This window comes from Lycorma delicatula, chromosome 8 (genome assembly GCF_047948215.1).
Source record: "Lycorma delicatula isolate Av1 chromosome 8, ASM4794821v1, whole genome shotgun sequence".
Taxonomy (NCBI): Eukaryota; Metazoa; Arthropoda; class Insecta; order Hemiptera; family Fulgoridae; genus Lycorma; species Lycorma delicatula.
The window spans coordinates 141,451,091-141,468,161 of record NC_134462.1 but is presented as its reverse complement, the minus strand read 5'-3'; the positions used below and the strand labels follow the sequence as shown (position 1 = coordinate 141,468,161).

The 17,071-nt window shown below is 32.4% G+C and overlaps 1 protein-coding gene across 1 annotated transcript in view; it reads left to right on the top strand.

Annotated features, from left to right (window-relative positions):
- LOC142329320 (pickpocket protein 28-like) overlaps positions 1-17,071 on the top strand; it is a 41,850-nt gene that overhangs the window by 9,129 nt on the left and 15,650 nt on the right. The window contains exons 4-7 of the mRNA XM_075373802.1: positions 6,285-6,393; positions 7,510-7,676; positions 10,262-10,484; positions 14,679-14,949. Coding sequence (XP_075229917.1) covers positions 6,285-6,393; positions 7,510-7,676; positions 10,262-10,484; positions 14,679-14,949 — 770 coding nt within the window. The remainder of the gene's footprint in view (positions 1-6,284; positions 6,394-7,509; positions 7,677-10,261; positions 10,485-14,678; positions 14,950-17,071) is intronic.

The following is a 17,071-nucleotide window of genomic DNA, read 5'->3' as shown; positions in this document are numbered from 1 at the left end:
AAACAAATAAAAGTTTGCAAAAATTATATGTTTCCTGCATATTATATCTTGAGTAATGATTATGATTTAAAATATCTATTTAACACACTTAAACAAGAAAAAATAATTATTTTACAGCTGACATCATTATGCTCAGTAAAGTTGTAAACAAACAAAATCAATGTAAATATAAACAGTTGAATATTCAGATATTTCATAGTTTTATATCACATATATTTTTTGTGTTTTTGAAAACTCAAATAATTCATTAACATATTGACTGAACACTATGCTAATAAAAAAGTACAACTGTACCAACAATGTACAGAGTTAGAACCCATCATTGATATAATATGTAAGAGGAGACTAGGATTCTTTGGACATAATTATTATGAGAATGCAACGTTGAAGACTTCAGAAACATTTAGTACATACAATCTCGACTCGAAAAACAACAAGCCATGTGTGTTTTTAATGTTTGTTTAATGTTAAATGAAATATATACCACCAAAACACAGTATAGTAGTTTAAGAGTTTGTTTTATTATTGTTATTATTTTTTATGAACACATAGGATCACTGTAGTCAGTGTGTGTATCCAAGTCTCACTGATCAGACTGTATGGGCCTTGAGGTCCTCTCAGTACATTTCATATGTTCCGATCTTTGTGCCCTTTCTAGTGTTGAAAATGGTCGTATTGTGAGTTTTTTCTTGTGAGTATGAAGTGAGTGTTTTTGTTCTTGATTTTCTTGTTTAATTTTATCTTATCTGTGGTGTCTTCTGGTGTAAGGCCAATTTCCTTCAGATCCTGGCTTATTTCTCTGATACATCTGCATCCTGGCCTGGTGTTTTTCGAGTTGAGATTGTATGTACTAGATGTTTCTGAAGTTTTCAGTCTTGAATTCTCATGATAATTCTGTCCAAAGAATCCTAGTCTCCTCTTACACATGGTATCAATGATGGGTTCTAACTCTTTGTATATAACTTTGTTGGCACAGTCCACCACTGCCCATCTTTCTGGTACTTTTTATTGATGCAGGTTTTTCCAATTCTTCTTTCGATTTTCTGGAGTCTGTCTGTCTTCAATTGTTTGTTCAGATGGAAGAGTGTTTCTGCTGCATAAGTGGCTTCTGGTTTTATAACTGTGTTGTACTGTCTTATTTTAGGGTTTATTAGTAGGAATTTTTTATTGAAAGTGTACCAGGTTAATTTCTGAGCTTTGGCTAATTTGTTTCTTCTTATTTGGATCGAGGTTTTTAATAACTATGTTGTGTCTTTTGTAGCGTTTTATTTTTGCATTTATGGATAGACTTTTTTATTGTAGGTTAACTTTTGTGCTTTAGCTACTTTGTTTATTCTTATTTGAATTGAGGTTTTTTGTTTAGGTTGCATCTTATTTATCCGAGTATTTAAATCTGGTTACTATTCTGATTTTATTAGCATTTATGTTTACTTCTTTTAATTGTGATGGTTTTTGGGGGATAATTTCTGTCTTTTTGAATTATATTTGGAAGTAATTTTATTTGTTATGTTTTGAAGTTCTAATATCAGTGATTTTTAACCAATAAGTCAAGTTGAGGTTGCTGAGCTGTACAGTTGATGAATTTTTACCTCTGCGCTGATGTGTTTTTTTGGACGGAGTTTTGGTGATTTAAGTGATTTGGACATATGGACATTTGTGGACATATACTGGACATGTGTACAAAATTTGGTGAAAATCGGGCGACGGACTGACCAGTTATTTAGATTTTTGTAAAGCTGTTTTTTAAATGTTAAACTATAGGAAAATAGGTACAACATAACCTATTTCATAGCAGAAATATTCTAAGTTGATTGTCAAGATCGAACAAGACAGTGACATCATCAATACAGAGACAAACAAGGACTTCTGAATTTGGTCAAACCCTTTTGGATCTCCACTTCTTCCGACTCCCTCGACCCCCTCTCCCGTCATTTTCAGACCCCCTCCAAAAAACCCCCAAAAAAGAAAAAACCACAAAATAGGCTTGTGGGGAGTTACGAATTGGGCGCTCAAACTGATTGTGATAATTATTTGAATATGCGTGTAATGGAGAGGCGTAGTTCCTTAAAATCAGAAGAAATGAAATAACATACTTGAAAAAAAACATGCACTTTCAAGAAATAAATAAATAAATTACTTCATATACATTTTGAATAAAATATTAGGCATAAATAATTTTGTTTGTAATAAATAAATAACCAGAACATATTTCGTTACTATAATAATGACGTTTTTAGTTATTGTACAAGTCAGTGCAAATTAATTGGTGATTTTAGGAATTCGCTATTTTGGCTGCTGGTGTGAGAGTCGCCGAGTGATGTTAAGTGAAGTGGAGGGGATGCCATAGCGTACTATAGACCCACCTTCAGATATTACGTACATTATAACACTTCCTACAAAAAATATGGTCCTATCAGATGCGTTTCAGATATCACTGCCCACATGTTTGTTTGTTTTATTATTGTTATTATTTTTTATGAACACAGGATCACTGTAGTCAGTCCGTTATCCAAGTCTCACTGATCGGACTGTATGGGCCTTGAGGTCCTCCCAGTACAATTCATATGTTCCGATCTTTGTGCCTTTTCTAGTGTTGAAAATGTTCGTATTGTGAGTTACATCTGGTGGTGGTCTGTGATTTCCTCATAAAATGAGGATTTTTTTTACAAGAAAAATAAAATTTTGTTTCGTGATTTTTTAGGTATTTGATGATTTAATTTTTCGTTATAAAATCAATTAATATAAAATTAAACTGTTTGTAACTTATAGGAGTATTTTTTTATGTGAAAAATTTTCAAGCCTTATGTTAAGTAAAAACTTTTAAAAAAAAAATATTTTATGTTAATTTTCTAGAAAGTTATATAAAATTTCACAATATTTTTAGACTGGTGGTGGGTGACAATTTTTCATATTTGTACAATCTTTCTTTCTTTTTCCTGTTTAGCCTCCGGTAACTACCGTTTAGATAATACTTCAGAGGATGAATGAGCATGGTATGTATGAGTATAAATGGTGTAGTCTTGTACATTCTCAGTTCGATCGTTCCTGAGATGTGTGGTTAATTGAAACCCAACCACCAAAGAACACCGGTATCCACGATCTAGTATTTGTACAATCTGTACTCCATATAAGTAATTTAAGTTATGTCTGTAAATTGGGACGCTTTCTATTTCATACAAAGTTGCAACAAAATTTTAATTTGTGCTGATTATCATGTTATCTCATTTTTTATACGTGTTTTTTTTTTACATTTAGAAGTACGCATGAAATGCAAGACCCTGGGTTTAATGACGTTTGTATCTGGATATATTTAACCAAAAAACAATTTATACGATTGAAATGTTAACTTTCTGATTTATCTTCTCTTGAAATATTTACCAACGGATTCCTATTCTCAAAAAAATTCTCTCGACAAAAAAATAAGTCGGTAGATAAAACTAATAATCATGATAATATTGAAAATTTTCCCTCTAATTTCAAAAAGAAGTTTACTTTTCGTTTGGCGATACCTTTTTATTTTTTCTTACTGAGGATGCATTTTACAAAAAAAAAACTTCATGTTTCAAACATGGATTACTTATTCCTCACATTTTGGAGAAACAGCTTTTTACAATTTACTCGGTGTGGACATATTTTAGTAAAAGATTTCATAGAACAAAAATAAATTTAAAAAAAATAATAATTTTTGTCACAAACTTTTTTTTTAATTTTGGGATCCTGCTGGGTTATAGATAAGATGTTAAGACCAACATAAGATCTAGTGCCTGAAGAGACATTAGGTAATATTGATCTTATGTTAAGCAGACTTCAGGTTAGTCTACTAGCCACTAACTAGTCATTGATTACACTAATAAACTTAATTTTTGTTTCCTAATATGGGATACGTGATTTTAATCTGTTTTTTGATGCTGAAAACTAATATGAACTCAGAATCTTTCTATTACCTACCATTTTTTTTTTTAAATTTAAAATTTAATAAAAGGATTTTTTCAATGTATAGTTAGCATTTTCAGCTCCTATATTGTATTTTGTTAGCTCATTTTTTATTGTTTAACTTTGTTAACATAATTTGTAAGCTATAAATAAACAATACTGGAATAGAATTAAATCATATCATAGTCACATATTATGACATATGTACCTACGGCTTGGCGTGAATCAAAGGATCATGTCACCGATTGTTAATTTTGTTTAGCAAGTGTATGTGGAATTTCCAAAAAATCTAATCATACTGAAAAATATCCTTCATTGCAAACTGCAATCAGGCTTATACCTCACAGTGAAATTATTCCAGTTCCTGAGCCGCCTGTGAATGTATGATTCTAAAGCAGCGATGAAGAATCAAGCGATACTGAAGAAGACGACAATGATTTTGATTTTGAATTATCTTCCAGTAAGCCGCATCTTATATCACAAGGTGAATTAAATGACTCGGTTAAGGATTTAAATTTATCAAAAATCAAGCTGAACTGTTAGGATCAAGACTGCAAGGTTGGAATTTACTTTAAAAAAAATACAAAAATTTCGGGCTTTCGAAGCTGACAAAAAGAACTTTCTCAGTACTTTATTGATTAAAATAGTTTGGTTTATCGCACAAATATCGATGAGCTTATGTTGCGCTTAGGACAAGTTCACAAATCTGAGGACTGGCGCCTTTTCATAGATTCATTCGTCCAAGTATACTTTAAAAGCGGTTCTACTACACAACGGTAACAAATATCCTTTGATACCAATGGCTAATGGTATTAACTTGAAAGAGACATATGAAGTGATGAAAGACGTTCTTGAAAAATAAATGATAAAAAACATAGCTGGAACATATGGTGATTTAAAAGTTATAGCTATTTTGTTAGGTTATACTAAGTGCATGCGTTTTCTTTGCGAACGGGGCAACCGAGCTAGAGATAAACATTATGTTACCAAAGGGAGGAAGAGACGAGACAACTTAACTCCAAATGGGAAAAATATTATTCACGAGCCCTTAGTTGAACCCCAAAAAAATGTTTTTACCCCCTCACCATATGAAGCTAGGACTAATGAAAAATTTTGTAAAAGCAATGAAGAAGGATAGTCCCGGGTTTCTGTACATCAGGCAGAAATTTCCAAATGTAAGTGAAGGAAAAATTAAAGAAGGAATATTTGTTGGTCCTCAAATAAGAGAGTCGGTCAAAGACGATGTATTTAACTCGTTGTTAAATAATGCAGAAACTACAGCTTGGGCTTAATTTAAAGACGTTTGCAAAAATTTTCTCAAAAATTTTATTTGCAAACAAAAATCCTACTATTTCCACGATATTGTTAATCAACTATTTATTTCATATAGAGCTATGGTTGTAACATGTTTTTGAAAATACATTTCCTCCGCTCACATCTGGATTTTTTCCCGGACAACCTCGGGGACGTAAGTGACGAAAACGGCGACCGTTTCCACCAAGATATTTCGGTGATGGAAAGCTGCTATAAAGTGAAATGGGATACTAACACGCCAGCCGATTATTGATGAACATTAATTCGGGATGTGCCCGAGGCTATTTATAAAAGGAAAGAAAAAGCGAAATCATTCTAACACAGGTATGGTCATGCGAAATTATTAATTTTACAGATTTTAATTATATTTTCCCTTAATTGTTTTTGAAGCGTAATTCATTTAAAACTAACGACGATGGAAAAATTGTATTAACAGATTTGTAATGTACGCAAAGAAATGGTATCACACTTAGAGAAACATTAACTTTTTTTTTTGTCTGTCAGTGTTACACTCCTTCACTGGCACAGCATTCCGGGATTCTCTGGCTGCCAAATGAGTGCTAGTCATTACTTATAGTTTAGAAGCCAGGGACAGGAGTAGTTACCACCTCCTTAACTAGGAGTTAATTAAATTACGATTATGTGAAGATTACTTGAAAGAAGTAAACAAACTTCAGGTCATCTGGTACTTTGTTTACCTCTTAGTTCTTTAAAAATGTGTACAGTATGATAAGTGTTATTTGCTTAAGATAAATGTTGCAATATGTTATAAAAATATTAACAAACTTTTTATACCGAGTTAATAAACTATCAATTTTTACAAATGTAAAATTGCACGAACAATTTCTCACTTTTCAACAATTTAAGAGGTCTTCAATAAACTCTGTAAGTGAGTGCACGTGTTTACTAGATGAATATTCTTTGACTTCTAGATTATTGGCTGGTGGTTGCTAATTAGCGGCTAATAAACTAACAATAAATGAGATTCACTTTACGTAAAAATTTTTTTTGTGCTGGCAATTTTTTTCTTTTTCTAGAATTGAACAATTGCATCTTGCATCAGTACTTTGTTCTGACTCGAATGGTAAGACAGTTGAGTTTGATGATGATGGTATTCTTGAAAACATTTCTATTCACACCTTTGAGGTGAGTATATCTCTTGTTCAGTCTTGATTGTTATTTCTCTATTGCTGTAATCTATTAACTCTATTCACTTCTGATTTTAAATTTGGTAGGTACTTAAGTATTATTATTTTAATGGATCTTGAAGAAAGTAAAGGAAAACGTTTTATTTTAGCAGATTTAAAACATATAGTAAATAAAAGATATTTATTTGATAATTAAAACAAAATGTTGTTATTGGTTTTAGAGTCATCATTTGAATTTAAATACTTATTGCATTGAGCCTATAATTCTCTTATTTTAGAATTATGCTAATAACTTTTTCACCTATTCAATAATCTGACCAGCTTCTTTAATCTCATCATCGTTCCCAAAAATTTATTTGGTTTTGGATACAAAATGAAGTTCAGCGGGATTCAAATCACTGGTGATGTTAAAATGCTTCATACCTAAATTTTTGAAGCATCTCTTGAGTTATTGCACATAAGCACAGACAAGCATTTTCATGAAAAAAATACCATTTTACAGTAGGCTTTTAATTTTTTTGTGTTTCTCAGTGGCTCTGTAAATTTATAATTTTTGTTGGTTACACCATCAGTTTCTGCTTGCTTAATTTCAATTTTTAATTAGTTGCTCAATTACTTTCAGTATTTTATGGAGAATTCATGTTTCATTGCTGCTAACAGTGCGATTAAGAAATTCTTTGTCTTCTTGCTTTTATTGAAACTCCAGTCAAGGCTCACGTTCACTTTAGAATGGATATATATCATTTAGCATATTTTTTTTTTACCTACGATAAGATGTTATCAAAAATTTCGAGAGACCCTGAAATTTGATGAGAGTAGCTCTGATTTATGAATAATGAATCACCATACAAATGTTGATTCAATAAATTTACTTTTGAAAATTTTCACATTTTATGGGTTTTTATTGCTTCACAAGTTTGAAACTGTTAGGAAACTGTAATAACATATTTTCAGTCACAAAACTTGGTTCAGATATTTCTCAAATAGTACAGAACTCTCTGGATTCTGTATCATTGGTAGATGGTCACATGTATAAGCATTATGTGCAAAACATTTACTTTCTGAATTGTGCTCCTATTTTAATTTTTCATCTCATTTAGTTGTTTTGTTACAGTTGGGAATAAAGACATGTAAAAAAACTATCAAGAACCTGTACTGGCATGAAAAAAAAGTAGAAAACCCGTGTTCACTTATGCAGTTTTCTAAATTGTTTTCAGGTGTGTGTCATTCTTTTAATATGGTGCCACCGTTAGGATTTTATTCTCAGACTTACATTAAGAAGTAAGTACTTAATTGAAATTGAAATTTAGCATGACAAAATTTTCTGTTTGAAAGATCTTGTAATTTAAATTATAATTGTAATAGTTTCATCAGTATTTTTATTTGGTTTTTACTTTTATTTACATTAAACGTATGATTTTTGTCTAATCTAATTTTTAATTAATAGAATAATGCTTGATTTTAAGACCAATAACTGACTCACCTACACTCAATACTGAGCCTTTAGGGAATAGTATTAAAAACTGTTTGCTGCATATAAACAGTTTTTTTATGAATGAGTGTAATATTTTCAGCACTTTTCTTTCACAATTTTGCACAAATCTCTTTATTTTTTTAATCATAACTGGATAATGTATATCTTACATAAAGAAAGTTATTTATGTAAATAGCTTTTTATCCAATTGTGACAGTTTGACACCACCTGCTTCTCAAAAGATATTGACGAACTTACCTTCTTGTAATAAATGCATTTAATCTAATTTAAGATAAATAACAATGTCTGTTTAAGTTGGGTATGCATTTTTTATCTACGTTTGCGATATCTATGAGGTGAGTCAAAAATTATCTACACTTTCACCATAACACACTTTCAAGGTTGTCATACTGTCTTCTGCACATGCATGTTTTTATTTAGTTCGATTGTGATCAAGTATGCAAAATTTGATCTGATCGCATCATTTGCCTTCCATTATTACAGTGTAAACAAGTCCACTTTGCTAGCAGTTTGCACCAAGGAGGAACAACGAGCAGTGATCTGATTTCTCTGGTTGGAAGGTTTGGAAGGGGATGAAATTCACTGTAGACTTTTGCCACAGTGCTTCATTATGTGAAAGTATTTTTTTATGGATCAAGAAGTTTAAAAGCGGATGCATGAGTGTGACGCACGAAGAGGGAGCATGATGCTCATCAACCTAACAGGCGAGTTATCATCGATAAGGCTGAGTCATCTTTGAATATCAGTCATGGTTTTGCCCATTAAATCATCCAGAGTGAACTCGTCTTCCATAAAGTTTGTTCACAATGAGTACCAAGACAGCACACCTGCACATGTTCACCACATCATTCAAACTATCAACAAGTTGAATTTTGAGATACTGGAACATTCTCCCCACACCCCAGATCTTGTTCCCTCTGATTTTCATCTCTTTGGGCTGCTCAAGGATGACTTGTGAGGTCATCGATTTTCCAAAGATTTAGACATGCAATAAGCAGTGCAAAAGTAGTTTCATGATCAACTAAAAATCTTCACCTTGGAAGAAATATGCAAGCTTTGGGACTGATGGACCAAGTGCATTGACAAGGGATGTGATTATGTTGTGTGTGTGTATGTAGAAAAATGACATATATTTTGAATCCATACCTTTGTGAAAATAAACTGAAGTGTAGATAATTTTCGACTTGCCCTTGCAATTGTTAAAAACAGAAGAATTCCTATCAATCAAAAAAGGAAACATCCTAAAAACCTAAGAGAAAAGTAGCAATATGTGTGGAGATAAAAGAGATGTCTTGGGGAAGTATAGAATCTAATAGAGAGGGAGAGACAAAAATAATGTGTTTTACATAAATATACTAGGAAAATGTACTAATTTGAAGTTTAATAAATTGTTGGGGGTAGATTACTTTCTCTATTTCAACCCATGAAAATAGAGAAAAAAAAACAATGTAACAGAGAAAAACTTGGCAATCAGAGGAAGGAAGTAAGAAAGGATTGAAGCTGGAAAACTTGAAGAAAATTATGTCCACTATCTCAGTAACACTTTATGCTCATCACACTAGGTCTACCTCAGATAATCAGTTCTTATCCCCCTTTTCATCTGCATAAAAAAAGATGCCGAGATGATATACTAAACATTTTGAAATTGTATTTCTTTTTCAGTTTTAATTAAAATTTTTAATATTTTCATACTCATTGTATTATTATCATTGCCATATGTTTTACCAAAGAAAAACTAAAAGAAATTTCACATAATATGAGTTTTTTTCAATTTTTTATGCACAGGCCCATTCTTTACACTATTATTTGCCTTAGAAAGCTGGAATTTATTTATTTATTCAAAAAATCTAGTAACTTGAATTAACTTAAATTATTTCAATTTAAAAAATATAATCTGGAATAAAGAACAAGATTTCCTTGTGAAAACATCAAATATATTTAATGTTTTATAATTAATTGCAGAAAGCTTCAGATCACCTCTTTAGATCTATGAATGATTTTAAAAAAAATGAACATAAATCTTGACATTTTCTGTAATTGATGCTCTGGTGCACAATGTCACTAAGCTTTGTCGATCTACAAAACAAACCTTTTTGCAGATATGGATGGTACCTAGCAGTTTCTTACACCAAGTTTAGAACATGTGACGTGTGATCATTTTTTGTTAGTCTAATGGAACTTTCTTTCTAGTCTTCTTATTAATTCTTCTTTTTTCAACATTAGACTTGTCAATTTAAATTTTCTTATAGTTTCTCTTTTGCTAATGTTAAGATCTGAATTTTTTATGGTATATTTGTTATGATATGTTGACTGAACTGTGGATTTACATAATGAAATCTTCTAATTTTTTTTTTTAATTTTTTTATTATAGTTTTATTTCATCAATACCACTTAAGGTTCTTTTGAATTATCCTTATAAATATATGTACAGTCACTCACATTGGTCTCCTGATACTGGATATCTTAAAAAGGGAGCTGATTCCTTACCTTTTAGGTTACCTGGCGGCAATCTTGCATATTCTGTTAATTTTATATTAGATTTTGAAGCAGATAATGTGCAGGAATACTGCATGCCAAGATCTTATGGTTTTATGGTAAGTTGGTTGTTATTGTATTTTTTTCTGTGGTTATGTCTTATTGAATACAGCCATACTTAAGTTTAGTTGATTTTTAAATTGTGAATTTCTCTGCTGGGGGTTTTGGCTTAATTTTGGATACAAATCTTTGACTTAAGCAATGCCTGTTATTTTATTTTTCATGTATGCAGAGTAATCGCTTTTTAAAATTAAAATTTAATGAATTTCTTATTATTTTACTACATGGGAAATATTCATTACTAATTAATAACCTTTTTCCCACAACAGTTCCTCATACTTTTCTCCAGTTGTTTTTATAAATTATGTACTGTGTAAAGAAAAACCTAAAATAAAAATAATTATAAGTTGCCAAATGAGGTAAAAAAATATTTGTAATCTGTGAAAAAAAAATTTGTATATGAAAAGAAAACATTCCATGGTGGAACTAACCCAATTTGTAATGGAGAAAACTATCACTCATTAATTAAAATGTTCTGTTGTAGAGTGGTAGTTTATACTATTACTATATATATATATGTTCTATATGTATAGTAGTATAAACTATACTACTATATATGTATATTTTTTGTTTTTTCTTTTTCTAAAGTTAATCTTTTGTAGACCCATATCTCTCTGTACGAATATATTGTATATAATCCAATTTCAACCACCTAAGTGGAGAAATTATAAATTAAATAACATGACATCTTATTTTTTCACATCTTACAGTAGTGCTTGAGTAATGCTAGCATTTCAATTTTAATTTATAAAAAACATTTTTCCATGTATTATTAAAAATCTTTTATATATATTTGATTGTATTTCAGTGTGATATGTAGTTTGATAAGAACAATTAAAAAGTAAATTATAACTGAAGATGTGGGTTGCCACAAAAGCGCTATTGTAAGATATGAAAAAATAAGTTAAGTGTCATCTTACTTAATTTCTGAACTTAGGTGGATCAAGTTGGATTACATAAATATAGATAGATTATATTAGATATATATTTGATAGATTATATTGTTTATTGTATATGTAGATTATATAGATATTATATTGTAGTCTACATAGTCTTGGATATTTTTACATGCTAAAATTCATTTCTCATAAAAAAAAGTAGGGTAACAAAAAATTGCAAACAGAGATAATAAATAAATATATAACTGTGATGCTAAAAATGTGTATTATTATTCAAAGTTGCCTTTGTTAAATAATAATATAATTATATTTACAAGATGGAAAGCAATTTAATCACAGTATTTGTCATAATTTTATTATTTATTTAAGTGGAATACCAGTTATGGACAAAATCCTCTCATAAGTGATTGGATTAGTAGGGTTAAATAATATTAAGGTGTTAACTACTGAACTACTGCCAACTTCCCAAACTGATGGTGTCTTAAAAGAAATAATGCATACCTTGCCAGTTTTCTATAATTATTAGTAGAAAAAATGTCAGAAATTATGTTGTTTATTTAACAGTTAAAATTCAACTGTATTACAATATCTGTTGATAAACTACAATATCAACATGTATTGTGGTTATTTTTTTTTTTACTGATGATGATTTGTAGATGGATGGTAACTTATCAATGGTTTTTTAATAAAAATAAATAACACTGTATTTTTTGTCATAGTTATTTATAATTAATATTGTGTTTGATGAAATATGATTTGCTACCTTAGTTTGTAAAGCAACAGATATACTGAAGATCCTAAGTTTTATTCTTGACTTGAGCTTGGTGTTATTTTTTTCATTTAACACAGTTCATTACCTATGATTAGTTTAAAGTATATTATATATACAAGTTGCCAGTTAAAAAAAAAATTATTCTTTAGAAGCTGGATATTTAGGCAAAATCTTTCAAACAAATAATTATTAAAATTTTTTTTTTGCAAAGTAATTCTCATGTTTTGTAATCTGACGTATTAGACAATAAATGTTGTGCTGCTTAATTTTTTGCGTCCTTCATCTAGTCTCATGGAACTAGTATGCATTTTTTAAATTTAACAACTTGCTTCATGCGGGTAAATTTTACATTTCTTTGTTATTAGCCAAATATTTCTAAGTAAAACTTATGTGGCAGGAGTAAAGCAAATCAAAAGGACATCTCTATGAGGTTTTCACTGTAAAGCAAATGTGAAATTTTATATAGTATGTGAAACATACTAGTAATTAGTTAAACATACTAGTAGTTAGTTAAAAGAGACATATTTTATTAATATATATATGTATAAATACGATTTTATTGATGAGAAGGCAAGAAATCAAAAATTAAAACAGAAAATCAATAGTTTTTTAGTTTTCATGCTGACTGTGATTTGCATATAAATGCTAAAGTTAAATAATTGTGGATATGCTAAATAATGCTCATTCTCATTATATGCTGCTCAATCCTCTTGTAGATTAATGACATGAAGTGTACCTGACTGGAAAGAGTTCTTCTAAAATTATTGTGTGGTTCCTTAAAAACTTAGGGAGAATAGGCTTAAAGACAAAACCTTATTAAACTCATTGATTGGTCCTAGGTAAGATGATAAAATGTACACATCATATACTACACAATGGTTTCACCTCAATTATTTGCGATCAGATATTACTTGCTGAAAATTGGAGGGGGTGAAGTAAAATATCACAGGTGAAGTCATGTTTAATAAGCCAGTATTTGTAAATTAACAAAGTTAAAGAATGTTGAATGTACTTTCACTGCATTATGCATTCTTTAAAGATTAATGATTTAGCATGAAAGATATGATTTAGCATTAGTGAAATTTTATGTTCATTACCACTTTTTTTATTTTTATGGAATGACTTCCTCACTCCCCTCATAGCCATCACCAACCTCCATGAATTTTTTAAGCACCCCCAAGGCAACTGGTCGTCACTGTTAAGCATAACACAACCACCTCGAAGTGCTATAGCGGCACTCCCTCCCATCTTGCTCCTTTCCCAGAAGCTTACCCGTCAGGTTCCCTCCCACCATTGAAACACGTCAACCTCCTCTTCCGGATTGCCAATGCGTTCCTCTGCTGAAGGGCTACCCTTCCTGGCCATAGCCTATCAGATCCAGATGTGCTTTGTGTACGTCCTTCACTCTCCCTGCGTGTGTTCAGCATACCTCAAGGGTCCCCTATGCCATCATCGGGGAGCCACTATTCCCCACTCTTGCATGTGGACAGCCAGAACAGCCTATTAAGGGAAGTAGCCATAGGAGCTTTGCCCTGCACGGCGCCACGTTTCATCCCGTCGTCGCTTTATTTTTATTTGTTAATAAAAAGAAAAACACAGGTCTTTACCCACCCTTAGCCATTCAGAGTCCGCCTCCATTTGGAACTATTTTTTGATTCTCCTTGTTCTTTGCTGCTGCGGTACATCCAGGTGTCTTTACCCGGGGCCGTAGTTACCACCTCATGTGACTGCCTCTTTATCCAACGTATGGGCCTTTTCCTTAATATTTCCTCTTGTTTCCATACCCAATAATTAATAAGTAATTGATTTAATCTAATACACATAAGTAAACATAGACATGAACATAAATAAAATACAATGTTGAGTGGTTTCTTAACATTTACACAGTTTGGTGACACTTCTTATTATAAAATGGATTAAAGTAATATTCAATTCTGCGTTCAACCAGCAGGGGAACAATGTCCGTTCTCCTTACCTGCATTCCTGTTTATCTGGGTGCCTCCATCCTAGATCACTTTTCCCATCATTGTGTACAGGATATTGGCCGCACCGCAGCTATGTGCTTCTCTTCTCATGTTGATTCATAGTTATAATATGATTAGTCTTAACCTAACACAGTGATATAAACGTAATACAGCTTAATTCTAATAATAAATTACACAAAAATATCCTATACTAACAGGACCTTTAATTCCACATTATAACATTTATGTGGCTGTGGCCACATATTTTTATTTCCTATCCATATTATGCCACAATGTAGCAAAACTAGCAAAGTGTTCATTAAAAGTGTTCATTAGCACTTGAAAAAAATCATAATGTTTTGTTTTATTGATTTGTCATAATCTGTTCTTTTTATGAACTATTATTTACCTTAAAAAATTATTAGTTTAAATTGTATTAATTGTTTTGTATAACTTATGTACTACTAATTCAACTCAGCATTAAGAATTTTAATTGCTATTATTTTAGTACTATCATTGTGTTTTTATTATAATTTTCAGTAATTTTTGTTTCATTAGGTAGCAGTTCATAATCCAAGTGAAAAGCCTTCATTAAATCATTTCTTAACGTACGCAGAGGTAGATAGATCAACAATTTTGCATATAACACCAAAATTAATTGAAACAGATCCTGCTTTACGTAACTGGACACCGACGGAACGTGGCTGTTATTACAGTCATGAAAGAAAGTTAATGTTTTTTGATATTTATTCCTATAATAATTGTGAAGTGGAATGTGAAGCTAATGTCACATTTGAAAAGTGTAATTGCAACAATATCTTTCAACCTCGTAAGTCTTATTATTATTGCTATTCAAAAATGTTTAATTATGTGGTTTGTCTTTATCTGGTTTTATTGTTATTATTAAGTCTATTATTCTAAAGTTAAATTCTTTTTCTAACTTTTCACCATCCTGTAAATTAATTTTTATTCTTTTGTTTTGTGAGATGTATATGATTGTTGTGCATTGTCCACCTATTCTGTAATAATAAGATTCAGCATTTTGGTTGTAAGTTGAAGATTTTTATGTGATTTTATATTTCAAGACATTTCTTATTATATCGATATACTTTGAATTATTTTTGCTTGTCTGTCTATTTAAATCTGAATTGGCTAAAAATGGATTTTATTTGTTATCGGTGTGGAGAAATACCATTTACATACCCCCAAAAGTGGGGGAATGTTGGACTCGCATGGGTTCAACTAGATGTTATTAGAGCCTATGTATGCTTGCACCCTATCGACTAAAATTCATATTTCACCGTTCCTCTCCACCCGGAGCCAGTTTTATAATTAAGTGTAGTATGTAGTACAACCCCGGGGTAGTCAAAGCAGGGAGGCTTAGGAGTCCCCATAGCTTCATCACCACTGCCCACCCGCGCAAGCATGGACAGACGATGACTCCACTGAGAGCTGTCCCTCACCTCTCCACTTACCATCTCTTGACTATGTCTCCAACAGCTGAATCACAATCCAGGACTGCTTAACTTCTTATTTTAACTGACTGATTGTAATTTAACTAAATAACACAATGACCAACTAGTGCACTCACCTTGACTTGTTCTAACTTCTACCTCACAGACAACCTTCATTTAGAAGACTGATACCATGTGCCGTTCGTTCAGGGGTTACCGAAGTCCCTCCACTTCAACATTTGCAGCTCATCCATGTAAACACAAATGGAGAAGCTATCTTTCACACTCTCGCCTCCACTTCTTTCCGTTTTAAGATACTCGTTACATACGTATGTATTAAATTCATCTATTCCCATTAACATTATTTGTATTAAATTGTCTGCTTCGTCGCAGCCTACCACTGCCTCACAATCTCGATGTTCATATTCCCATTTGTGACACTCAAACACTACATGTTCTGCTGTGTCACGTTCTGTGCAGTGTACACTCTCTGGGCTTTATGCTCTCTTGCTTACATGGAGGAAAGCCCTGAAGGACCCGTGGCCGGTAAGGAATTGTGTGAGCCAGAATCTCAGCTCACCAAACCCACTCCCGAGCTACAGTATAATCTCCTTTATTAACGTTCTAGTCCACTCGCCTTTTGTGGAGCCCCTCCATCTTTCTTGCCATAAATTGGTTTGCTTGGGATATCTACTACCCCAATCGGCGGCACTAATGCACAAAACCGAATGTATTAGCCACAAACGGCTACTGAGCCATGAAACTAGTGTACTCACTAGCTCGTAGAGCTAACCTAAAATCGTGAGCGGAATAAGCGTGGTATTACACACCACTCGATTGCGTGTCCCACCACCCACTTGTCATATATCATAAAATGGATAGGCGCACCACGTCAACTATTAAAACATATATGACTATCAATAATTAATTTATCTCGTCAAAGAGAGCAATTCGCTGCCACACCTAGGCCGCTGAATGACAGCAAGTACCTGTCCATTATTAAAGCGCTTAGAGCCTTAATCTGGCTGGTAGCCAGCAATATCTCACGGTTAGCTTCCTACAGCAGTGCGGTAGAAGTAATTTTCCTTAGGTAAACTACTGCTGTCGGTTGAACAAAGCAACCGCATCAAGGAACTCCCACACGGTCCGACAATGCGGCTCTTGCCACATTGACTCGCCGCTTATGAGTGGCCAATTTTTCCCTTGACTTCGAAGTTCCAGGGTGCCTGAGGCTGAACCCCCCACCCTTCCCCAAGAGCTGTGCAGTCGAACATCATGTATTCGTTCGACTGGACCTCCCCGCAGACGCACAGCTCATCAGCTGCCAGGCGTAACCGAAACAAATATTGGTTTAATTTACATGGTTGGAGAGCACTCGGGTTCCCGTTGCCCTTAAAAACGAAGGTACCATCCCCCCCAGATCCTGTATAAGAACCTTCCCTTAGTCGTGGAGTGCCATTCTTACTGCCATACTTCCATCGTGAGGCTGTAAAGCCT